Genomic DNA, 26,055 nt, shown 5'->3' on the forward strand with positions numbered 1-26,055 from the left:
AGGACAGAAGCCCCATCCGCCTGCACACCTCACCACCACTTCGCTTGAATTCTAAAGAGACCAAGCACTAAATCAAGAGGCACTGGTGATACTCAAGTGTGATCAGAGAAGGTCTCAAAGGCAGTGGCCCAAATCAAAGAAGTTTTGTTGGCAATTTACAGACATATGATTTTCTGTGGATATGACCTATATTATAGCTGCCTGGGTAGCTCAGTCGGTTGAGCATCGACTCTTGGTTTCAGCTCAGGTCCTGGTCTCAGGATGGTGAGATCGAGCCCCGTGTCCGGCTCCACGCTCCGTACAGAGTCTGCTGGAGACCCTCTCTCCCCTTCTCCCTCTGCCCTACTCCTCATTCTCTCTCTAATCAATCAATCATTCTTTGAAAAACAACAGGTATCTGCTCTGAGTAGCTGAATTAGAGAGAAGTACTTTCTCTATGGAGACGAGAATCCCAGGCTCATGACTTGGTATTTTTTAAATGTAAGTTTTATTATTATGCCGATATGACAAGGCCAAAGGATCAAGAAACAATTGCCATTGAAAAGAAAGCTTAGTATACTCACAGATTCCAATGGGAGCTGGTACGTTCCACAAAAAGGGCCACACACAGGGATGCAACAGGGTCAGTCATGGGGCAGAGGGAACAAGAGAAAGTGTGGGTGAGAGCCTTTCTTGTAGTTTCCATGGGCAGAAACAGCCAAGGAGGGATTAGCCAATTTGAGTAATTTCAATGGGGTCTAGGGCATAGGGCTGTCCCTAGGTGTCTGGTACCTGGCCTTTGGGGGATTGGGCAGATGGAAAATAGCCCACAGAGTGGGAGCAGATAAAGAGGGCAGTTGGGATAGGGTTTCTGGATTGTTCGGTTTGCCTATGAATCGCACAAATCTCTAGGAATTGGCTAGCCAGTTTTGAATCTTAGAGGCAGAGTTAAAGTAAACAGAAGAAGAGCCAGGATCTTTTATCTAGACCCCAGGATATTTAATTATACCCAAAATCAGAGAAGTAAGAACAAAGACTTTGAAAACCAGGGTCAAGTTTTGTGTAAGAGAAGTCCTGACAGGAAGAGAAAGGTCTGGTAAAAACCTACCTATTCTAGTACCAAGGGTCGTGGGAAAAGCGGGTTAAGAGAGAGGGAGAGGCTGGAAGGCCCGTGGGGAGGGGAGGGCAGGGATTACGCAAGAACCAAGGGGGATGTTGCCCTCCCCTACCATTTCCCGTTTCAGACCCTAGAAAGAGATCGCCTCTCCAGGGATCCCTGTTCCGAGGTCAGGCACAGCCAAACACACCCAGGGACCAGTGTGTTCGATCTCTTTGTATTGGCCCAGCATCTGGAGGGCAAGGAAAGCTTGGGGCAGCTGAGGACTGTGGACCCACAGTCTGGAAAAGCAGGAAAAACACCTTCGGGTCATCTGTGCTTGGGGATTACTATGATCCAGGCCTGTGTCTAAAGAGATCGGATTCTTCCTTCTCTCTACGAGGTCGTTTGCTGTTTTCCTCCTCTGTGGGCCTTGACTCCCCTCCAGCTCCCCTCCCCCAAAAGAAAAACAAACTTCACCCTAAGGAAAGGGGGGCGACTGTGTTTTGAATATTGTCTTTGGCAGTCACATTCCAGGAGAGCTGTGACCTTCCTTGATTCTTCTATGCCATTTACCCCCAAAACAGTTCCCTTCGGAGGTCTCTTTAGCCAGCCCTTAGTAACCATACAATAAATGACCTATGGCAAGCTGAAGAATTAATGAGACAATGCAGGAGGGATGGAGTAGTTTGAATCTCCCAGAGAACTTTCAAACCGCCATCTGCACAGGGCACCTGGGTGACTCAGTGGGTTAAGCCTCTGCCTTAGGCTCAGGTCATGATTTCAGGGTCCTGGGATCCAGCCCGCCTCCTGTCGAGCTCTCTGATCAGCAGGAAGTCAGCTTCTGCCTCTGCCTCTGCCCTTCCCCTCCCACTCATGTATGTTCTCACTCTCTCAAATAAATAAATAAAATCTTTTTTAAAAAATGGAAAACAATTAAAAAAACAAAAAACAATAAAAAACACACACACACAAGAACCAAAAAACAAAAAAACAGAGATTCTGATACAGCTCTCAAACCCCATTTCCACACTAGCGGGATGGCCCTAGGGGCATGCCAGCAGCCTGTCTGTTTAAAAAAAAAGAGCTTCTAGTGAGTGAGAGAACCACGACTTTAGGGAGAACCACTAGTTTAGCATTTGGTGTACATTGACAAGAAAGATTTGCACTTTCAGGGCAATCATGGAAACCAGAAGTAGTAAGTGTGGGTTTCTGGAATAGGGTAGGAAGTGCGCTCACAAAATGTCCTTGTACATGTAGGACCTGCCGGCTCAGGTGACCCTCAGTGTCCAAGCATGTGGTCAGTCACTGCACCACTCACTGCTCAGCTGTATGGTCATCTGGGGCATCTGCATGACAGTGTGACCTCATCGACTCAGATTCTGGCTGGTGTGAATGAACTGAGATCGGTTTCTGTTCCCAATTTTTGTTAAAATGCAAGTATTTAGCTTCTCAGGAAAAATAAAATGAGTGCTAGAGTTAAAGAGTCACTAGACTCTACTGAAAAATGTATTAACTGTGAATTGTCCAGAACACATTCCAAGTATGATAAGGTCTCATAAAAAAAGGCAGGTTACAAAACCAAAGGCAGGGATGCCTGGGTGGCTCAGTCGGTTAAGCATCTGCCTTTGGCTCGGGTCATGACCCCAGGATCCTGGGATCGAGTTCCTCATCGGGCTTCCAGCACAGCAAGGAGCCTGTTTCCTTTCTTCCTTCTGCTCCTCCTGCTCCTCCTGCTTGTGCTCACTCACACACACTCTCTCTCTGACAAATAAAATCTTTAAAAACAAAACAAAACGAAAGTCAGAATGTGATCCCTATTTTACATTTATATGTAGTTAATATCTATGCGTTGACAGGACGTGTGCGAGGGGAGCATGTGGAGGGGATGGAAGCAGAGCCGGGAGCATGGGATGGGGAGTGTTATACAGGAAGACCATGTGCAGTGAAAAGGAGCGTGAGATGGGTGGGGAGCGTGTGTGCATGTGTGTGCATGTGTGTGCTTGCTCTCAGAGTCCTGGACACGATGAAAAACTCCAGTGGGCCCCCACACTTGCAGAACCTGAAAGGCAAGAGGGGAATGGGTGTGGGCTCTGTCCCCGCCCCCAGGCACTTGCCCCACGTAAACCACCGTGATGTTTAAGAGCAAGGACTTTGGAGTGAGACCTAGTTTTAAATCCTAACCCCAAACTAGCGACAGGCTCTTAGGCAAGTTTCCAACCTCTTGCCATCAACTTTCTCATCTGCAAAATAAAGATTTTTCTCAGCATCCATAAAGGGCTGAGCACGGTGTTCACACACAGCAATCAGTACATGGTAACAAAAAATCCTAGCCCTTTGCTCAAAATACAACTCAAAGCTGTACCACGGCAACAAAATAAATCTGACAAAGCAATTTTTAAAATACATCACATCTATATTCTAGTCTATGGCTTCTTTATTTTGAACAGTTTAGGGGTTTTTTGGACGGGGGCGGTGAATGGCATTTACAATTCTTAACTACTGGTGTCTCTTGGGTCTAATAATGGGGTGAAAACATGGAGTTCACAGGATGTTCCCCATTGATTCCAACCAACAAAACCAGTCATAAGCATCATTCTTGCCTGTAAGTGCCCTGCACTGTCCCAGCCGCTGGCAAAGTTGCCGGGAGGCTAAGCATTGGCCCCTGGTCGTGGGCACAAGAGAGCTGGGACGGAGTCCGCCCCAGGCGCTGTGATGAGTTTGCAGCCTGGGTGCCTCTTCAGCCTTTCACATCAAAATCAATCTGGATTTCAAACACGGAGGCTTGGGGGGTGAGGGGGTGGGAGGGTGATTTAGCAAATAGTTACTTGGGAATTATAAAAAGCAAATAGCTAGTATAAAGAGGAGGCCTGTGTTACTTTATAAATTATCTAGAGAGCTTCTTAAAACCAATCAAAATTATTGCTGAAATCTTAGCCAAGGTTTTGCAAAGATTTCTTCCCCCTGCTGCAAGCAAGCAAGTTCCTGCCTTAAGTCGAATGCCTGCTAACTGACTAATATGGATAATGCAAAGCTGTTTATGCTCTGGGATAATATAACCAGACCCCCACTTTTGGGGGGAGGCTTTATGGCATTTTTCTGCCAATGCGATTCTAGCAGCGGCGTCCCTCTGGTTCAATATTGTTGCAATTCTCAGTCCTTCTGACCGCTGGGTTCTCCCGAGAGAACTGGCAACAGCTCCCCAAGCAGCGGCTGACCACAGCCCAAAACCTCAGGCTCTGTTCGTAGCCTTCTCGTGGTTATTGTAGCTGACACCACCGATGCCCTCCAGGATATTCATGGGCAGAGGGAAGACGATGGTGGAATTCTTCTCGGTGGCCACGGTGGTGAGGGTTTGCAGGTAACGCAGCTGGAGGGCTACTGGGGACTCGGCCAGCACCATGGAGGCTGACTTCAGAGACTTGGAAGCATTCATTTCCCCTTCGGCGGCAACGACCTAAGCCGGCAGAAATAAAAGAGCTCAGAAAGAAATGTTTGCAACTGTGAGTCGTATTCTGGCTGCGCCCCAGGCTGGTCTGCCCCTGCGACCCCCCCCCCCGCCCCCGCAACCCCACTTTGCCACCGGGTTTCATCCTTGCTCCTGCTTTGGCCAGGGTGAGAGTTTCGCATCCTAATGTGATTTAGGGGAATAATGCTGACCAGTTACTCTGGAGCCTCCCCATCCCCCACGCTAGCTTTCAGAGAAGTTTGAAATTCAAGGCGTGCACCCGCTTCTCCCCCTTGTTTTTTTCTTATCCTAGGAGACCTTAATTCTGATGCCAGTTCAGCCTCATTCTTCCAGTGTGAGGACTGCTTCAAGTTCTCTCCGCCCTGGATGGCCAGCAGCAGGCAGGGCAGTCTGAGAACACCCACAGGAGGGCTCTCCCTTTTGCTGGCTCCTCATCTAGCTCTCTCCTGCCCAAGACGGATTTGCCACGGGTACTCACTGTCTCTGTGCCAAACCGAGAAGCTGCTGAGAAGCTGCTGGAGCTTCCCAGATAAAGCAGAGATGGGAAAGGGACCAGGGCAGAGGAAAACTCATTGGTTCTCAAGGAAGATTCTGAGGAGCTTAGGCAAAAGGGTTCTCATCTTCCCTTGGTTTCTGATACTCCGGGAAACCCATTTCCGCAGCCATGAAGGCTATAGACCCAGCGGACTCAAGAACATTCGAGGCCAGGGTAGGCTTATAGTGTGTCATCTACCCTGGATTGGGTTTAATCACCCCACCATTCCCTTTCAGTCCAGCTCACTAACCACACCTAACAATAATGTTCAAAAGACGGGCACGGGGTTGGCTACTGCGGAATGCCAGCTTCCAGGGGGTCACTACACTCGCTGCGATGGGCACTGAGTAATGTATAGGGCTGGTGGATCAGTACACTGTACACCAGAAACTACTCTAGTTTTGCCGGTCAGTTATACTTCCATAATTTAAAAAAAATAATAATAAAGCAGAATTGCTAACTTTATAAAAATGTAGATTCCTGAGCCACAAGAGAATCAGCTTCACGGAGTGTGAGCTGAGATCTCAGAGTTAGTGTTTGCTGTGTTGACTTCTCTCTAGGGGATGGAAATGCAGCCAGACTTGGGACCCACATTGCTAAGTCACTGGGCAAGTGACTGTCCCAAGACCTGTTGCCCAACTTCCTCAAGGTATATTAGTTCAGGAGGAAATTCTCAGTAAAAACTGTAAATAAGCAACCCTTTTCTTATCAAAATCACCGAGAAGCCTGATCTTCCATTCAAGGTCTAGCTTTTTCTCCTCCAAAGCTAGGCATCTTGCCTTCCAGTGTGGACGGAGCAGCTCTTACCCTGGCCCTGGCTTCCCTGGTGGCCTCGGCCTCCGCAGCCATGGACCGCTGTAGCTGCACCGGAATCCGGACATCTTTGATTTCCACTCGTGCCACCCGGATCCCCCACAGTTCGGTGGCATCATCAAGTAAGGTCTGTTTCCAAATCATAAGAAAGGGTATTGGTCAGGAGACAAGGGAGTTGGGCAAATATCCCGCATTTTCTTGTCACAGACATCTAGCCAGCAACAAGGTATAGCCTTCCCAGGCACTCCTAGGGTTTGTCTTGGCTCTTCCATCTGCAGCTGTGAATCTCTGCGCTGGTTCCTTAACCTCTCTGATTCCTTACAAATTGTTCCACCTATAAAAGGGTTCCTCTCGAGATTTTCATGAGCTTTGCAGATAATACACGTAAGAGATCTACCAATGCCTCACAATAACTCAATAAATAGTATTGGGTACTTGCTGAGATACTCTGTGCCTTGCTCTTGCTCTGCTTAACCTCTCCCCTGTGGCAGGTAGTTTTAAACAGGTAGCCAGCCATGTGTATATATATGTATATATATATATGCTTATTTACATATATGTATGCTTACTTACTTATATATATAAATATATTTGTATATATATGCTTACTTATATATATATGCTTACTTACATATATATATAATATATATTTTATATATATATTTTAGAGCACAGCAGCCTAAAATCAAAGATATGCTTGTCTTTTGTAAAAACTTAAGACCACTGAGGATGTCCTATTGGTTATCCTGCAGAGAGAGGGGTGGGAAAGAATGTCTCGTGAGAGAATGAAATCAGACAAGTTGTTTCCTCCGAGGCCAGGGGCAGAGATCTCTGCTACCAAATGGCAAGCCATCTCTTGCCTTTCCACAATTTCCATAGAACAGTGGAGATGGTGAGACCTCCCAAGAAGCCAGGGACTGGACTGTGGCAGGGGAAACATCTGAGTTGTCAAACTCGTGGGGCTCTGACAAATGACGTGGGGAGTTCTAAAGAACCAACGTTGTTTCATAAAGCCTGGGTCTTTGTGTCACAGTAGACATTGGAAGATATGCCAAGGACCAAAGCTGAAATTCCCTACTAACGCAGAGAAGGGAGGCTCAGAATCAAAGCATAATTGGTTAAGGGCCACATAGAAATGTAATTGTCTATGAACTAGGATGGGCGAGGGGTGAGATGGATAACAGCAACATCCTCACCATTACTAGAATTCTGATTACTGTCACCGTAACTACCGAGCTAGGTAGCACCGTGCTGGATTTCCCAGGGATGGCAGGCCTGCGGGGTGTCAGTTGAATCCTCTTCAAATATTCCATTGAAATGCAGAAACACATGGGCTGTCTGAGAAATGGTGGCCCTTCTTCTGGAATAAGCTCAATTAAAAAGGACGCTAACCTCCTCAGAAAAGGCTAACATGTACAATACTAACTTGTATGTTGAATTAAAAAAAAAATAGGTAAGGTGTCCAATTCCTTCAGCTCCTCATGTCCTGCTCACATATTTAAACTTAGAGCTTGTGATTATAAAGGAATAAAACCACAAACCGAGGCCCAGTGTCTCCAGCAGCTGTATGCGTGTGTGTGTGTGTTGCACGTGTGAGTGCACATGCACACACACGTGAGACGGATTCTTTGAACCACTGATAGCTGATCATCACTGATAATCAAAATAAATGAACTAAGGACACAGGCTATTTGTTCTCAGCGTCTTTACCTGGATGCTATGGGCAATCTCCTCTCTGCCAGCTAAAATTTGGGACAGGGTCTGCGTCCCTAAGACATTCCTCAGGGTAGTCTGAGCCAGCAGAAATGTGGCTTGGTGGACATCGTTGACATTAGCCACGGCAGACACAGCACTATAGATTCTGTAATAGACGACTCCATCCACTTGCGTAGTCACGGAGTCTCTGGTGAGGATCTGGAGAGCAAGGACAGGGAAGATCGCGTGTTTATTATGACTGTCACAGTGACGGACAGTGTCAGCCAGCCTAAGAGCCCTCTCCCCAGGAGGAGACCCTTCGCCACAGCTCAGGCCAGCATCACCCAAACTCTGCCCTGGGCTGCCGTACAATGTCATCCTGGTTGGCGACAAAATCCCCACCCATGGGTCGTCTGTATCCATCTCTGTAACTTCACCTTAGGGAGCCTTACACCCCACGGGCAGAAGCTTTTTGATTTGCCACGGGAGCCTAAGCACTTCCTATTTTAAAAGGTGGCAAGTAGGAACTCGGTGGAACTCTACCTTCTACACAGAGATAGAACGCTCCTTTCCCTGACACCAGCCATCTTTTTGGTTTTCAGGTTTTATCAGATTTGATGAACAGCAGTGCTGCTTAGAAAACATAGATGTCACCAGAGACCATGTTCTGTTTTCACATAAAGGGAAATCTCTTTGCTTCCACAGAGGCTCCGTATTAATCCTTCTGAATAATGTGAGGAGGCGTTTTGCAGCCAGTGAGAACTCTCTGGCAGGACTGTAGGAGCCGAACCTAGAACGGGGGAGTATGGAGCCAGAAAAGGCCTATGGTAGGTCACTAAGCATCTCCAATTCTTAGGACACAGGCTGAAGCCCAAAGTAAGGACTCTGTACTTCCTACCAGTGACATGGCGATGGGATTGTTGGGTCTTTTTTTTTTTTTTTTCCCCGCCCCTCCGGATTGTTGGGTCTTGACTGAGTTTCTTGGACCACAGAGAAGAAAATTAACATCAACTCGTAATCCTCTCATCACCTCTGCCCTTCCGCATTGTAGACCCTACTCACATTTTCTTTCTTCTTCTTGAATCGTTTTGGCTCTTGGTAACTCTGTTTCTCTTCTCTAATGCCCTGTTACTGGTCTTGGATATTTATTTACAGTACTTTAAGAATGGAAAAGAATTATTTGAAATAAAAATGCAAGTGGGATCTGTGCTCTTTCCTTACAGGTATCCACTGTTTTGCATCCAATCACGCATTAAAAAAAAGTGAAGCACAGAGATTTAATAAAAAGTCTAGAAAGGTGACAGCAAGGATAATATCCTAACCAAACCCTGCCCTCCACCAAATTAAATTCAATCGCTTTATACAATGACTTATCTGACTCTTCCAAGCATCTTGGCTACTGCTCTCCATCCCAGCTTCTCTGCCAACTACATCTTTTCTCTCTCTTCTCTGGGACTTACCCCCCCCCCCCCCAGTCATTCTAAGTCTTACAGCAAGGCAGCCCTTGCCCTTGGCTTTATTGTCAGTGTGAAAAGCAAAGCCCCATGGTTTTTAAGACCCACCAGAGCTCCTCAAGCCAGTCCCTTATAGTTTGAAAACATGCTGTAAAACATCAACTGTTCGTGGAATGAGAAAGATACAGGTTTTATTTCTAAGAGCATATCTTTAACCTGAATTACCTCTTGTGGAGGAATGTTGCAAGTAATAGTTCGGAGATCAACTTTGACAAAGACATCTATGCAGGGCAGGACCAGGATCAAACCTAGGAGAGAAAATATGGCTTAAAATTTCACCGCATTGAAACTAACTGCCACAAATTGTCTCCTAACTATATGATCCATTATTTTCAATGGACTACAAATGCTTCTCAGAGGATCTTCAATATACACACCTTGAACTTTGGGGAAAATTAGTTCCTCCTCCTAGTCAGTGATTAAAGAAAAATGGTTCCCTAGAGATTAAACTCTTGTGGCAAAGAGCTAAAGATCCTTGATAGTTAATTTTTAGATTTTATTTGTAAGCCACTCAACCTACTTCTAGCCAAGTGTTGAATTTGACATTAATCTAAAAGGATGTTTTGGAAATTGGTGTCCTTACTAAAGATACCTGCACAAAAGATTTAAGTAATAGATTTCTTTTTTTTACCTTAAATGTCAATGACTGTCAACATTCTCATTCATCTTCAATAGTATTGAAAAAATTGTAGAAATCTTAAGAAGATTTTAATTCTACAAGAATTTAAGAAGAATTTGGGAGAAGATTCTTAAGAATCTTAATTCTTAAAGAATCTTAAGAAAATTCTTAAAATCTTAAGAATTAAAATCTTCTTAAGTCCCTAAAACCAATGTACTTCAGAATTTCTTGTTTCTCTAGAGCTATGTTCTAGTTCAAATATGATGGCGTCCTAGAGTTAAAACCCTCTAACTTCTCTTTGAGTCATGAAGTATTTGGGTTTGGGGCTGAGTGGGGGAAGGAAAGGGATAGGAAAATTCAGTTGATTTCCCATGCATGGATCCCTAACATTAGCCTGGCCAGTGTTCTCAATAGCTAGAGTTACCACGGTTAGAACCACAAGGCATAGCAAGATGGGGACTCCAATCCATTTCTATTCACCAGAAAGATTTTGTGCCATTATTTTGTTTTTTAAAGAAGAAACCTGTTTGTAGGCTATATATACCATGCAAAGGGCTGGTAACATCAACAGAAGACACTGCTAAGGTGTTTTCTTTCTCTCAGTCTCTGAACTCTCCTGAGATTTGTAGTGAGGATTGCTGCCTGATTTACTTCCTTTTCTTGATACCAGGAAGCCAGTTGAGGTCATGGCCCCTAAAACTAGAGGGTTAAGTCCTAGCCCTTGCACTTACTAGGTTGTGACCTGGGAACACTTCTATAACTTTCCTGAGCTTCAATTAGTTCATCTCTAGAAGAGGGTAGTGAAGATTAAGCATGATTCGACATGTACTAAACACAGGGCCAGGTATGTATGATGTGCTCAGGAATAGCAGCACTTATTATTAAAACTTTCATTATTCTTTCATTATTAAAGAATAATTTACAATTTACAAAAGTAGAGAGGTTTTCCATTAGCAATTTGGCTTGTTTCCCTCTAGCTCTCATGGCTTTCTGAGGTAACTCATTAGCCCCAGAGACATGTATGACGAGAGTAGTTATCCTGGGACATTTAGTGGTGAAACCTTCTGGGAAAATTCATTTAAAAGAGATCCACTTTTCTCTAGAGTCCTCCAAGTTATGGTTAGTCTACTTCTCCCAAATCCAGTTTTACTCTGACTTATAAGCTTGGCCCCACCAGATGCAACATGACCTGAGCCGAAGGCAGAGGCTGTTATATCTGTTATATCTCATTTGGATGAGTCTAACACTTCTATTTGGACAAACTCATAAGAACATCCATAATAAGTCATTCTTGCTTTCTTTCCCCTCTGGTCCTTTATGAAATTAGGCAAGTAGGATTATACTACTTGAAATGACCAGGGCTTTTTAACAAGCTTCTGCTTTGTTATGTAATAGATTCCTGAGCGCCTACTGTAGTGCATGGCCAAGTGCAGAGCACATGCAGTATCACAGTGACTAAGAAAGTTCTTGCCCCACAGGGAGCTTATAGCCCAGTTGGAGGCAACTGGGCAGAAAACAAATATTATTAAAGAAGTATTGCAAATAACCATTCTTTCTCATGTATCTTGTAAAATGCTACCTTTAATGGCCTTCCTTTCAAAATATTAGAATTTATCATATGAAATGGTCATGCTTGAGAAACAAAAACAAATATTAGCAATTTCGTATGGTTCAACTACAGATACACCAGGAGAAGTTATGAGAATTAAATCAGTACCTAACTTCTAGAGTTTTAGGACCTAACACCTTCCCATGTCTGCTCCCCACCCCCCAAAATCCCATCCTTTTATAACATGAAGAATTTGGAACAGTTTTCATTCTCAAGTGGAGAAAGGATGGAAAGAAACACTACATTTGACCAAAGGAGTCGTGTGATGGATTCCAGCTCTCTGCTCTATTAATCTACTTTCCAGGAGAAGTTACCTTTTACTTTTCCATTAGCTCTTTTCTTTCTTTCTTTCTTTCTTTTTAAAAATATCTTATTTATGTATTTGACAGACAGAGATCACAAGTAGTCAGAGAGGCAGGCAGAGAGAAAGGGGGAAGCAGGCTCCCTGCTGAGCAGAGAGCCTGATGTGGGCTTGATCCCAGGACCCTGAGAGCATGAGCCACCCAGGTGCCCCTCAGTTAGCGCTTTTCAAAGAGTGAGGATCAAAACCCAGCTCCCGGAATTCTCTCCCTGAATAACTTAATCATCTATCTTGGCCACTTACTCCCCCCCTTCATTCTTCTGTCATTCGTTCAGTGGTCCTGGTAATAAGTGATGTCCGGCCAATCCAACAGAGCCACACTTTGGTCCTGTAAACTGAATCTCTCAGAGGGAATGCTGGGAAACAGGGCTGGATTTCCAGCCTCTCAAACTAATGGTCTAGTGGTCATGCCTGTTTACTTGCATAACAGAACATCTTTTTTCCATTGTACAGACAGGCAAGGGCTCCAGCTGCCTTTTCTTTGCTTCTCAAGAGAGGCTGCCAGGGCAAATTTCGGGGGCAACAGTGAAGTATTAGGTGCCCATGATCCTTGTCAGGAGCAACCACAGTGTCCTACCTGGCCCTCTGGCTTTGTCAGCTTGGATGCGTCCCAGTCGGAATACAACAGCACGTTCATACTCCTTAATGATCTAAGAGATTAAGGGAGAGCATTTAGTCCTAATGGTTCATCAGCTCATAGAGAGAGCCCAATTTATTTCCCAGGGTGTTACCTTCAAGCACATCCATATGGAGACGGGGAAGGTAATGATCATCAGCAGCAAAGAAAGGGAAAACAGGATCCAGCCACATACACCAAGCCCTTTACTGCTGATGCCTAAGAAATGAGGATGAAACAAGCCTGTAACTTACATGGTTCTTAGAAAACCCATTCAGCCACATGAGTAAAGCTACTATACAGAGTGCTGGCCATGCCGGGTGGCACTGAGGAAATCAAAACCCATGCACACCGGCAAATGCAGTAAAGACACACACATGCGCGTGCACACACACACACACACACACACACTATTCATTGAAGGTTTTAGATTGAAATTGACCTGTCCCTTCCAAGGAAAGTCTCATAGCAATCAATAATAACAATTACCATGATATTTAGTAGCACAGACATGGTTTATTACCCTCAAAACACATAAAACATGTTACCCAGTGTATAATTCATGGACTAGCTCCATCAGAATCATTAAAGGACCATTTTAAAAGACACATTCCTGGGCGCCCAGGATTCTCCAGGTTGGAAAGCAAGATACCTACTAGTACCTACTAGTACCTACTAGTATCCCCAAAGGGTGACAGTATGGCAGGGAAAATGTTTTGAAGAGCCTGTAGGTATGAATTTCTGTGAGAGCTCTCTTACCTATCAAAGCTGTGGCTTTGGGTAAGCTGCTCAATCTTTCTGAGCCTTCACTTCTCCATCTATAGGATGGGAATAGAAGTCAACTACCCTGAAGGATTTGACAAGGACTATATGAGATTATTTTTATATGGCACTTGCTCCATACATTAATATCTACATTAATAAATGTATATTACTATCTTTATTCCCATACAGATATTACAGGGACTTGTCAGACACGGATATTTAACATTTCTGACTTTTCAAGGAATTTTTTACATTGATTTGTTACATCAGATGTCTTTTTGCTAAACACACATTATGATAAGAGGGGCATTTTGGTTTAAAGAATATTGCCCTGCAATGCTAAGTTCAAATCGTATTTCAATCACCTGAAACTTCGTAGCTTTAAACACTTCCATTAGACAATTTGTCAAGTCTTAGAACTCTAGTTTGTAGAACACACACAAGTCTGGCTGACCCTTTTATTCTTTCCTTTTTTTTTTTTTTTTTTTTTTGACAGACAGAGATCACAAGTAGGCAGAGAAGCGGGGGAAGCAGGCTCCCTACTGAGCAGAGAGCCTGATGCGGGGGGGCCTGGGATCATGACCTGAGCCGAAGGCAAAGGCTGTAACCCACTGAGCCACCCAGGCACCCCTGACCCTTTTATTCTTATTTTATTCTTTAATCGCTATTCCAATTTCTTTTTAATTCTCATTCCTTCTTTTCTCCTCTTCTTGACAACTGTCCCCATCCTCGCTCCACACTTCCTCCAACTGATTCATATTCTCCACACAAGCACCCGAATTAACTATATGTACTAGATATCTTCACCCAGATAATTCCACAAACACCTTAGGCTACCTCTAGACCCATTAATGCCCAACCATCCATTGTTCGCGTTAGACGCAGGCTTATCACTGCCATTCACCTCGCCAACTGCAGAGGGCGCTAGGTCGAACTGATACCACCTCATATCCATCCTCACTGCTGCTGACTCATCAGTGCCCACATCCTAAGTTTAAAAACATTCAGGAGGGTTCTAGGATTCTGCACTTAAAACAATGCTGCGATGAGTGCTCTTTAATACGTGTTTTTGTACACCCATGTAGGGTAAATGCCAGGCAGGGAAAGTGTTAGATCAAAGACATTAGTATTTACAATTTTGTTAGGTGGTTAAGTGCCCTTCAACGAGCTCATGCCAAACGCACTCCTGTCACTATGCCGACTGCCCTGCGCTTGGTACCAGTACCCACCAAGTACTTTCTCAGTTAGTGCAGCCCCAAGATGGGAATTATCTACGTTTTAGATACACATTTAGTATTAAAAACTTTTTGTGCAAATGTCCTTTAATGAGTTCTAAATACACGTAAAGATATACCCAATGGCAATAAGGACTTAACTGCATACTCAAAGTTTACATTTTTTAAAAGGCCACCTTCCAAAACTTTGGACCCCAGTGAGGTGGATTGGACTATCATTATGCAGAATTAAAAAAAAAAAAAACATTTTGTGCATTCTAATGGAATCTTTGTTGCGTTTTGTTTATTCATGCTTTTTTAATCACTGTAATGACACAGCCTGTATATAAACATTCTCATCGTACAAAAAAAAAAAAAAAATCAAAGCAGTACAGATGAAACTGAAGTCCCTCTGACCATCTTCTCCTGAGTCCACTTTTATCTAGAGAGGTCCCATTATTATTGATTTGGTGTGTTTCCTGATAGACCCATTCCTATGTATTTACATACATATGTCTATCCTTAGAAAACACTTGGCTTAGATTCATAGATCTGGTGAGCTATGGCGCCACACTAACACTCCAACTTTTTTATTTGTGTTTATTTATTTTTAAGATTTTATTTATTTATTTGAGAGAAAGAGAGTGTGAGAGAGAGTACAAACACGTGGGAGTGGCAGAGGAGGAAGCAGGCTCCCTGCTGAACAAGGAGACCACCACCCACAGAAGGCGGGGGGGGGGGGGGGGGTGGCGGGGGATGGGGGTGGGGGGGGATACGCAGCTCCATCCCAGGACCCTGGGATCATGCCCAAGCCGAAGGCAGCCTCTTCACCAACTGAGACCCCCAGGTGCCCCAACACTTCTACTTTGTAAAAAAATTGAATGTGGGGCGCCTGGGTGGCTCAGTGGGTTAAGCCGCTGCCTTCGGCTCAGGTCATGATCTCAGGGTCCTGGGATGGAGTCCCGCATCGGGCTCTCTGCTCAGCAGGGAGCCTGCTTCCTTCTCTCTCTCTCTGCCTGCCTCTCAGTGTACTTGTAATTTCTCTCTGTTAAATAAATAAATAAAATCTTAAAAAAAAAAAAATTGAATGTATCTTAGAGATATTTCCATGCCAGTATATGCAGATCTACCTCCTTCTTCTTAATTGTCGCACATGGGTTCATCCCGAACCTGTGTCTGGGTTTATGTAGCTACTGGATATTACAGTCACTTGCAGTTCTGCCCTTACCAACAAGGCTGCAATAATGGGCTTGTACAAGCCTCTCTGGGACCAGCCGTGCTTTCCTGGAGTCTTGGTGAATGAGTTGAGCTGGCAGCACATTTCTGGCCACCTGGGGTGTATGTAGTTCCCTGCTGCAGTTCACAGCTGCAGTTGCAACTGGCATTGCAATCATTGGGATTCAGGATCCTTGAGGGTTCCCGGAGCTGTGACTTTAGCAGTACAGCCCACAAAAGCTGCTGGGACTCCAACAAGATCCCAGTTACACTTTATGCCCTGAGCAAGCTCGAGACATTTCCAGACTAACTACAATCTGGACACCAAACTACATTAGCAAGTGTTCATGGCAAAGATGCACCCCCACCCCCCGCGACCCGTAGGCGCACCGCCAGAGCCCCATCAAGTCCTTGTCTTGCCGCAGGAGCTGTGAGTGAAGTTTTGTTAGGTACTAAAGGCGCAGAGGGAGACAAGAGATGTGGACCTGATTCACCTTCCAAGATTCACACCTGAGCATTAGAATCACCCCGGCCACTGCCTCCGCCACTGGGAGAATTGAGAATTATGGTGCCTGAGGGTGTCATTAGCCGCTGTTCAAGTGGGGCTGTGAGTGCAGTCGCTCCCTGTGGGGCCCTGCCACCAGCCTTGTGAGCTGGCTGCTTGTGGCTGCCGGCAGAGGCAATCTCTCAGCCTCCCCGCTCCATGAGCCCAGGATCTGAAAAGATATGCAGGGACTGTGTCCCAAAGCCGCCTCAGAAACCTCCCGCACGACCTCTACTTCAGCCTCCATGAGGCTGCTGCAGGAGCCTTCCCTGGAGGCTGAGGGGGTCGCGGAGGGAAGGAGCCCCACAGCCTCTGCACTAAGCCTCAAGCCCTCAGCACACCTAATCCCCTCCTGCTTTCTCCCAATCCACGGCTGTGTATTTTCTGGGAGTAACTATCACAATACTGTACGGACATCACGGTCTGCTTACTTCCCAGCAGAGAACTGGGAAGTAACAAGCTGCTCCCGATTTCCCACTCATCCATTTGACCGTCTTTTGCCAGTTCTCTACCAGGCATGGTGCTAGAACTGAGGAGACAACGGAGAATAAGATGGGGAACTTCCCAACAAGGGTTCACGGCTAGCAGGAAAGAGACCATAAGGGCAGGTCTCTGGGTCTCTGCTGTGCTGCCTTCTAGGCAAAAAAGTGGGGATTCCCTCTTGTATGTGGCTGGGACAAAGAACGGGGTGAAGTCTAGTCAACACATTTCTTTCAGTCTGGAAAGACAAGGGCGAGCTCAAATAAATTAGCACAGAACCCAGCCCACACTGCTGAGGCTGGAGAGAAGGACCCTGAGGCTTCAGCTGAAAGGACTTCAGGGATAACCAAGCCCGGCCCTTCCCTTCGTTCTGCAGCCAGAAAATCTGGATAGTCTTGTCATCAACATCGCAATCTCTCTTTAAGTAAAGTGGGACCTAGAAGTTCCACCAATTGACAGACATCCCTATCTGCCGTTAATGACTCCCGGCAGTGAGACAAGACATGCCTCGGGGGCTTTGTTCCTGGCACGAAGCTACAACCCGTAGCACAGAGGAAACTTAAACGCCCTCTAGGTCTAGGTGTAAACACTCAAAGCAAGGTTGGTAACTTGCGTGAGGCTAGCCCCACGAATGCGGCGCTAATGGTGGAAATGAATATCAGTACATAAAACAGGCTGGGTGACTTGGCTCCTGATTTCTTATTTTGGCTTGGTCAATAGTATTTAATTGTGAGAGCAATACTACATACAGTCCTTGCCCCCAGATCCGTGTTACTGTAAAATAGCTATTCCTTCTCTAAGCAGAAATACAGTTTGAGGTACTATGACATTGTTTCAAAACACCAAAATCCAATGATGTCTGGAACTACAAAGGGATCATAATCCACAGCTTCCAGAATGGCAAACACTAAAGACCCACAATATCACATTTTTGCAAAGTTGTGGAGCGACCTGAGCCCTCATGCAAACTGATACAATCATCTTGAGAAACGGTTGAGAGTATCTCCTGAAGCGAAGCACACCCTTGTCTACCTCTCAGTCCTCAACCTCTCAGGAATACCGGACAGAAATGAGCGGTGATGACAGTGAAAACCCATTCGAGAATGGTCCTTGTGATTTTATTCATAAAATTCCGGAAATGGAGAGCCATCCAAATCCCTCAACAGTCAAGTGAGTAAATAAAGTTGCGGTACACTCATCCAAAGGAGTACTACCCAGAGAGAGGAAAGACAAGGCTACTGCCATATGCAAAATGTGGACAGATCTCATAAACAAAATATCTGGGAAGATAAGCCAGACCTAAGAGTACCTGCTTAGGATTCCATGTATAAGACCATACACTGCATGATCTCATCTATTTTGTGTCATTCCATTCAAGGACAAGCAAAACTAATCAATTACGTTTGCAGTCACAGTAGTAGCTGCGTCTAGTCAGAGAGGTTGTTGGTGGTTGGGTATTATGGAGGCAGGCATGAGGAAGCCTTCAGGTGTGCTGTGTATTTTCCTTATCTTGATGAGGGTCGTGATTACCTAGGCTTACATGTATAGAGGCTCTGGAAATAAAGACCAACCAAATGCGAAAAGCTAAGGCTCTTTATCCAGAGCATGCTGTATGACGGAAGAGTCAGTCTCTGTCACTTGTGTTTTGGCAGAGACTCAAAGGCAGGCAGAGGAGCCGGAGAGCTTTAAGGTGGAGAAAGGAGAAGGCTTCAGGTGTGCCTGATTGGGGAAGCTGTAGGTGGGCTGACCGAAGGAGGGGCATCCTGTGTGATTGGTTAGGGTGCATCTCTGGCTTTCTTTAGTGGGTCCTAAATTGGGAGCAGGGACAGAAAACCAAGAAGCTGTCAGTTACTTATCAAGTCCTGACCTTTGGGGACCAAAAGTTGCAAAAATTATTGTTTAGCTTCCTGAATTGTCACAGAGATAACAATCTGGCTTCTTGTAAGACTGACTTAGAGTAGGCTGGCTTCCTGCACTGGTTCTTGTAGACGAAGGGGTTGTTTGGGGGGATGGGCTGCCCAAACTCCCCAACTGAGTTGTGTTTTTATACATGGTCCAGCCGTTTTCTATTCGTATATTCAGTCTCTCAAGAAAAACTCTTAAAACTTGTGCATGTGTTCGTATGTATCTTATACTTCAGTAGATAATTCAAATAAAGACCACGGGATGTAAGATCAGGCTAGTATTAAGGATGGAAATCTAACTATTTGCTCTACATTCTCAGTGAGAGGACAGAGAGAATAGAAAACCCTGTGGACAGGGACAATGCCCAGCCTGGAGGAGACGTGGTAGCCTTGAGTCATTTACCGTGCATTCTAACTGAGACAACTTCACATGAAAGCTAGATGACATCCCATCTGTCACTTACCCTACTTACGCCTTAGTTTCCTCCTCTATATACAATAATAACTAGTCATGAGGATTAAATAAATTATAGTAAAAGATATTAGCCATATCAGAAGGCCCTCTAACCAACCAACACACTGTCTAGGATCGTCCTCGAGGTGTATTTTGGTCAAGACAGTCCTAACACTTCCCTCAGACTGACTAAACATCAAATAGCTTCTTCCAGAATCTCAGACCCTGATCTCCCTTACCCTAGATCATTTTCTTCAGAATACTTATTGTAAGTTCTTTCTCTGCCCCTTCAAGACATAAACCGTTTTAAAAGACTCTTGCTAGGATCATTTTGTCAAGGACCTGGGACCATTCCTTGGAAATGTCATCATCAAAGAAGGTAACACTCCCCGTATTTGTGGGATGGGAGAGCCTGACTTCAGTGGGCACCTTGTTCCAAGTTGTAACTTTACCACCAGTCAGAAAGATACGAGAAAGGTATTAGTAAACACAGATGGCCTCTGACTGGCACCTAAGGCCATCCAGTAATTTTCCAGGAGCTCATTCCAAGCCTTAAAAACCCTCTACCCCTGTTTCAGGACTGTTCCTTCAGACTGAGTTCTGGCCTCTCTCCTCTGTTGCAATAGTCTTCACTAAAGTCTTCAACTTCACTGCAGTTTTTACTTTGACCACTTACATGTTTTTGTTTGTTTGTTTTTTGTTTTTTGTTTTTTTAATTTGGTTTCTTTTACCAGATAGGATTCTAAGTATCCATGGTGGATATTCTGGTCCATTCAGAGGATGACTCCTCTGTATAGGCAAGAACTACATTTTCAAGGAGAATAAGGCTCTGCCCTTAAACGTGTCTACCTCCTTAAAGTAACACTGCCCCTGCCTGCAAGTCCTTGCAGATTACTTTTAAAACCTTAACGACAGACAGAGAAAGAGAGAGACCAGATCTTTAGCGCAAAACTACTAAATCAGAGCTAGATGCTGATCTCACCACTGCTCCTCCGATGACTACAAAAATTCATAATCGTAAGAGTTCTCTCAGTGTCATGATTACATCTCAACTACAGAAGGGTGATCTGTGCTTGAGAGTCACGTGAGCTTTGGGACACATGTGTACAGAGTTCCTTTTTACCCTTTGATTTTTTATAGAAATATTGAGGATAAATTTTGAACTAGAATGTTCAAATGTTCAAAAAGGTATGCAAGTAAATGCTTTTAATGCCTTAGGCTGCCCCTTCGGCTTAAGCATTTAGGCACTGCCAACCCCATTAAAGTCCCACGTCATGACTTCCCTGGGGTTGCGGCTCGCCAGGCAGCTGCCTCAGGAGGAATTCCAACGAGGCTTCATCCCATCAGTCAAGTGCAGCAGCAACTCCCAAGCACGCCTTAGGAGACAGGCTTCACACATGGGCGCTGAGCAAGTGTGAAATTCAGTTTTTCAGGTGGCAGGGCTTTGGTCTCTTACCTAAGCCACATACTAACACACATAAACACCCTCCAGGAGAGAAAGCACCCTGTCCTCACACATCTTTGTGCCTTTGCCCTGGCCTTCGGGTTCCCCAGGCCCCCATTCATATCCCACATTTTCCTCTCCCTCACCTAGCCGCACTGCTCAGCTCAGCTCGCACTTCCCCCTTCTTTTCCAGGAAGATTCTTCTCTTTTGTCTGCCCTTTTGAATGCTCCTCTTCTAATTCACCCTTTAGTGTGGCTTTTCACAGGACACTCTACTTTTCAGTTAACTTGGGTGTCTTCCCTGTGCATCTGTAGTTCTTTGAAAGCAGGCATTTTATTTTTATGTCTCCATCTCCTGTACACAGTAGGTTCTGAACTCATTCGTTGAGTAAATGCAGTGAAGGACACACCAGATGCTCCGAGCTGTCAAGAACAATGCTCAGGAACGTAATAGGGTTATTGATCTGTTTGAAGTTTCTTGTCTGGAAATAATGATCCAGCAGGAGAGACTCTGTTTACTCTCAAGAGAGTCAATTAAACTCAGAACCCGTATGTCCTCACATTTTCTCCTACATGCTACTGCCTCACTGTTCCCATGTACCATTATGAGAAGAAAATAGAGAAACTCTTTTCCTTGTGAAGGAGTCCGGAACAAGCCTCCCCCAAATTGTTCCACATTGGCCTGTGAGTGATTCTGAACTGAAGCCACAAAAGACCCAAAAGACTCGAGAAGAGCTTTTTACTTCCCCCTTAACTGCCTCTAAGAATTTAGATACAGGGCCTGGTCCAGGAAGAAAGCTCTCACCAGGGATAATTACCAAGAGTACGGTAAACTAGGGGGGAGATGGGCAGGAACGGAATTCCTCTGTGGGTCCCACTGTTTCTGCCTGGTATGACAAACATTTGTTTACCAAAATTTTGCTCTTCTCATCTTTCTTTGTGTCTTCCTCCTTTAGGAAGCCCCAAACCACCGTCCCATTATTCTTAGGTCAGAATGGGACATCAGCTCAATCACCTACTGTCTTAGAGCCTCTCATGTCTGTCAAGGTTCATGTATGTGTGACATTATAATTCATTTTTTCTCTTGTTAATCTTCCTTATGTCTATTTAATTAATAGACCAGGCTAAAGAATCTAAAAGGGTACAGAAAACATTTTTCTTCTTTTATGCCTGCATCAGGTTTGTCCCTCCTCAGCCTCCCTTTTCTGTATGAAATAACGGCATTACCCATAGCAACAACAAACACTTGTCCTTAAGATGTATGTCCAGTCTCATGATAGTACTATTTATGACAGTGGTAAATAAAAACACTCTGAAAGTACAATGGGGAGATAATTAAGCAAACCATGATGTACCTACACAATATCATATTGTGAATATATGTTTTTTAATTGGTGAAAACCCAGAAATTACGATGGTATGGTGTTAAGAGAAAAAAGCAGAAGAATACAAAATGCTAAGAACAATATGATCTCAATTAGCACAAAACACATGCAAAGAAAAAATATTGGAAGAAACTGGAAGAAATATTGGAAAACTATTTCCAAACTGGAAGAATATCCAAAAATATTAGAAGGAATTGGAAGAAACTGACCAAAATATTAGCAGTGGTTAATTCCGAGTGGTGGAAATATGATTTATACTGAAGGAGTCAGAACAAGGGTTCTCAAAAGTGTATCATTTTGGCAGGTGACTATTTGGAGCTGAAATCAAGACCCAGTGGGCTCAAGAGAAAATTATCTCCCCTCTTATCTACCTAGAGGAAGTTAAATTGGAGGTTTTTCCCAGAATGAGAGTTCTTACCAGAGATGAATTTGATGTAATTGACCCATCTATATGGCAGAGCAAACTTCTAATAACCAAACATCTGGTCTTCTTATGACTCTGTTAATTGTCCTTCTTCCCTTTGAACCTCAGGCCCCCAGCCCATTCCGTAGCTCAGGATGGCATATATACCTCATTTGACATTTCTGTTTTTAGGACCTCTTATGTATGTGGGGCTCCTGTCTGTACAAAGTTAAATTTGATTATCTCCTGTTAATCAGTCTCATGTCAATTTAATTCTGAGCCCAGCCAGAAGAATCTTTGAAGGGTAAAGGGAAAATTTTCCTCCCCAACAACAGTGTTCTACGTTCTCTTAATTTTTGATACCTTTATACTCTTTAAAATGAAAAATTAATCACATCAAGTAAAAAAAGAAAAAAAAAAGTCCTTTGTATTTCCAGAGCAAGAAAGACTAGAGGATGCCCAGGGGAAAAATAAAAGGTGTGTGGAGTGAAAACAATCACCTTCCCTGGGCCTGGGTCTGGGGTTGCAGTGTTAAAAGTTCTTCTCTCCTTCTATTCACTTCCCATCCTATGGAGTACGGTTGGTAAAGTACAGTCTCCATGACTTCCTGGTTCTTTCCCCACAGAATGAAGGATTTTAAGTGTCAAATGTAAAATCTAAAGTGAAACCCTCCTGGTAAATACTATCTTTTCATCACCTGAAAATCATCTTCCCTCCTGCCTAGTCTCTGAAATGTGCACCCAACTTGCATCGGGGAACATTTTTCAGCGAAAACACAGAACTGCTAAAAAGAAGTACTGTGCTTCTCAAAGTGTGTTCTCAGACTGGCAACGTCACCAGCTTGCAGCTTACTTGGATGAAAAATCTTGAGTCCATCCCAAAATGAGAGCATCAGGCCTTCCAGAGATAAGAACCCAAAATCTGTGTTTTTAAGAAACCCCCTGGGAAGTTTTTGGTTTTTTTGTTTGTTTGTTTTGAGTTTTTTTGCATATTAATGTTGAGAAGAAATCCTAAGATTTGGATGATTAAGATTCCAATTAACTTCACTTTAAAGAAAAAAAAGGAGTGCAAGAAAAGTCAAAGGCTAATGAGGAGTGTTGCCCTACTCATTCACATGAGTAAATGTCTAACAACTTGGGGGGCTAGATCCTAATTTATAGCACTCTATAGGTTTTCACAAAGAGATCTACTCTTGTGATGTCACCGAACTTGGAGTTGGGAAGAGAGGCACACTAGTGGTTTCCAAAAGCTTCTGCCTGAAGCCAACAGCACGGTACACAGAAGTCTCCTGCTGGAGTTGATAACAAGGACTGAGTTATTCATTTAATCCTCTCAACATTTGTGAGTGGAAATTTCTGCACAGCTTGCAGCACTAGATAATGTTATCTTGTTAATGTGTCCAAGATGGAGAAAGGCAAGGGCAAACTCATCCCACAAATCTCTAGAGAATGACTAATCCTATATCTCTCAGAAATTCCCAAAACCACATGAAATCAGAAGTTGCAACCACTATGTTCCATTTTTGTCTGTACTGTGGTAGCACAGGCTTTTTTCATTATATTAAAAAGTCAAAACCAAGTAACCCCATGGACAGTTTATCTCACAGATAAAGGTCCAGTCAGGTCTTCGCTTATTAAATGCAAGCTAAAATGTCTCATGAAACTCCTTGTTTAAAAAGCTAATGGAAGGTACTTCGGAGAGACCTCCCACTCAGACTTCTAAGGGATATTTGCTGCTTCCCACATATCAGTTTAGGCAAATATCTCTAAATGTATACGTTTTCTTTTACAAACTGATAGCCAAGTGTGTTCTCTATCTCTGTGACTTCTTTGGCAACATAAACAACAGAGAGCATGGGTCAAACCTCTCTCCCCGCCCCCCCCATGTATCATCTTCATCACTATCACTTTCTGGAACTTCAGCAAGTTTTTAAACCCTCCAAGACTCAGTTTCCTCCTTCATAAAATGAGATTAGATGAGAATCTATCTCAGAATTATTTGTAGGATTTAAAAACATAATACAAGCAAAATGCTTCATAATCCAGACATGCTATTCAAGGTAGTAGTTAGTACTTATGGGACAAGTTTTATTTCCTTCAACTTTTCTCCAGGTATCAGACATAATGCAGCTCAAGTCAGCTTTTCTTTTTAATCATAGCATAATCCGATGATATTTGAAAATGGATACATTTCAGCCTGTTTAACGTGTTTTTGCTATATAATAATAATAAAAAAAGAATGTAAAAATAAATATAAATTCTATCTATTACTGAAGAAAAGAGCAAATTACAGATTGCTGTTTAAGAAGCCGATAAAGCCACAAAAAGCAATGAACCCAAAATCCCGGGCTCTAACTGAATGAAGCCAATCCCGGTATGGATTAATCCCCTTCGCCGCTACTTTGCAACTCTCAGAATTGCCAGGGCTCTTGCTTCACTTAATATACCTAAAACAAACTTAGGGCAGAAAAGAGGAACTTACCCACTAAATTCTCTTTATCCTGCTTCTGAGGGGAATTCGCCCCAGGATCCATCTCATTCTTGAGAAGCTTTTACACTTGGGCAGTTTTCATGGGTTTGGAGCCAGGCCTGGGCTCCAGGTGCTTAGGAGAGAGGACAAGGAGAGAGATGGAATGAGCAAGCGAGAGAAGTTCCTTTCCTTTCATGAGCACCCCAAGGAGCAGTTTCCCTGGTGAAGGAAGCCTGTTAACACAAACAAAAGGATTTTTTTTTCATGAGTTTAGACTGCCTTTGTTCCTAGAGAAAATTCAAAAGAACATGACCTTCTGATGGCATTGTTTTCTATAAAATATTTCTAGATAATTCCCTACATCATTTATATTTTATAACTCACTGTAGTTTATTCTCTCACAATGAACTGTAGATATACAGGGCAAGTGTATCTATCCTTACGCTGCAGATGACATTTCATTCAATTCAATCTATACACTGCAGTGAGGAATCTTCTAAAACTTGAATCTGATCATGTAGCCATCCTGCTTAAAATAATCCCAGGACCACCGATCATTAGCATGACAAAGAGGAAAATCCGAAGTGTCCCCAGAGACCCTGCTAGTCCTTTCCAGTCTCTCTCATATGGTAATCCCCTCACTCACTTAGAAACAGCCCCGTTGGCCTTCCTTGAATACCACTAAAGCTATATGTGTCCTCTGTGCCGCAGAGCCTTGACACATGTTACCATAGGCATAATTACTTGGCCTCTGGAAAAGGGGTCGGCTAACTACCGCCTGCTAGCTGCACCTGGTCTGCCCCCTATCTTTGTAAATGTGTCACTGGTCCGCAGTCCTAGCCATTTGTTTCTGTGTTCTCTGTGGTCACTTCCCCACCAGACCTGCGTAGTTGAACATCTGCTATAGAGACCATACAGCCTGCCACGCCTAAAACATTTTCTCTCTATCCCTCTACAGAAAGCATTTGCTGAGCCCTGACATACGTGACAGCTTCCGTGAGAGATGTGATTCGTTGTGCTGTTTTCGCCACGACACCTGCAGCATTAGAACGGGGCAGGCTCACCTCTGCTGCCCAAAAGATACTGGTTGAATGAATAAGTGATTTGTCAAAGATAACAGCTCGCAAGTGGCAAAGCTCCTTCTCGAATCCAGATCCCCAGGCTCCTGCCCCAGGGGTCCTTCTTTCATCAGACCCCTTCCCCAAAGGTAATTCAGCTGTTACTCTATCACGGAGAGGACAAGTATTCTACTTGAATGATGGTCATCTTTCTCCTATCACTATTCCAAATAATATTTTGTTTTCCTCGGTGTGGAAGCAACACAACCCAAAGCCAACTCAGATCTTTCTCAGGTCATCCTGTCTTGCTGGTCTTTCTTCCCCCGACCATCTAGTCTCTTTCTTTTCATCAACTTCATCTTTAAAAACCTCCCAGATTGGGGGTTACACTTGCCAACTAATTGATACTCTTTT

The 26,055-nt window shown here is 44.0% G+C and overlaps 1 protein-coding gene across 1 annotated transcript; it reads right to left on the reverse strand.

Annotated features, from left to right (window-relative positions):
• Nucleotides 1-3,495: 3,495 nt before the first annotated feature.
• On the reverse strand, nucleotides 3,496-15,606 carry STOML3 (stomatin like 3). The gene is made up of 8 exons (XM_045069573.1): nucleotides 15,514-15,606; nucleotides 13,909-14,059; nucleotides 12,422-12,525; nucleotides 12,268-12,340; nucleotides 9,267-9,349; nucleotides 7,603-7,806; nucleotides 5,887-6,021; nucleotides 3,496-4,532 (listed from the first exon to the last, which is right to left on the reverse strand). The coding sequence occupies exons 1-8, from the start codon at nucleotides 15,604-15,606 to the stop codon at nucleotides 4,308-4,310; spliced, it is 1,068 nt and encodes a 355-aa protein (XP_044925508.1). The 3' UTR covers nucleotides 3,496-4,307.
• Between the last annotated feature and the right edge of the window lie 10,449 nt (nucleotides 15,607-26,055).

The sequence above is a fragment of the Mustela putorius genome, unplaced genomic scaffold (assembly GCF_011764305.1).
Source record: "Mustela putorius furo isolate JIRA1106 unplaced genomic scaffold, ASM1176430v1.1 tig00003942_pilon_pilon_pilon, whole genome shotgun sequence".
NCBI classification, from domain to species: domain Eukaryota; kingdom Metazoa; phylum Chordata; class Mammalia; order Carnivora; family Mustelidae; genus Mustela; species Mustela putorius.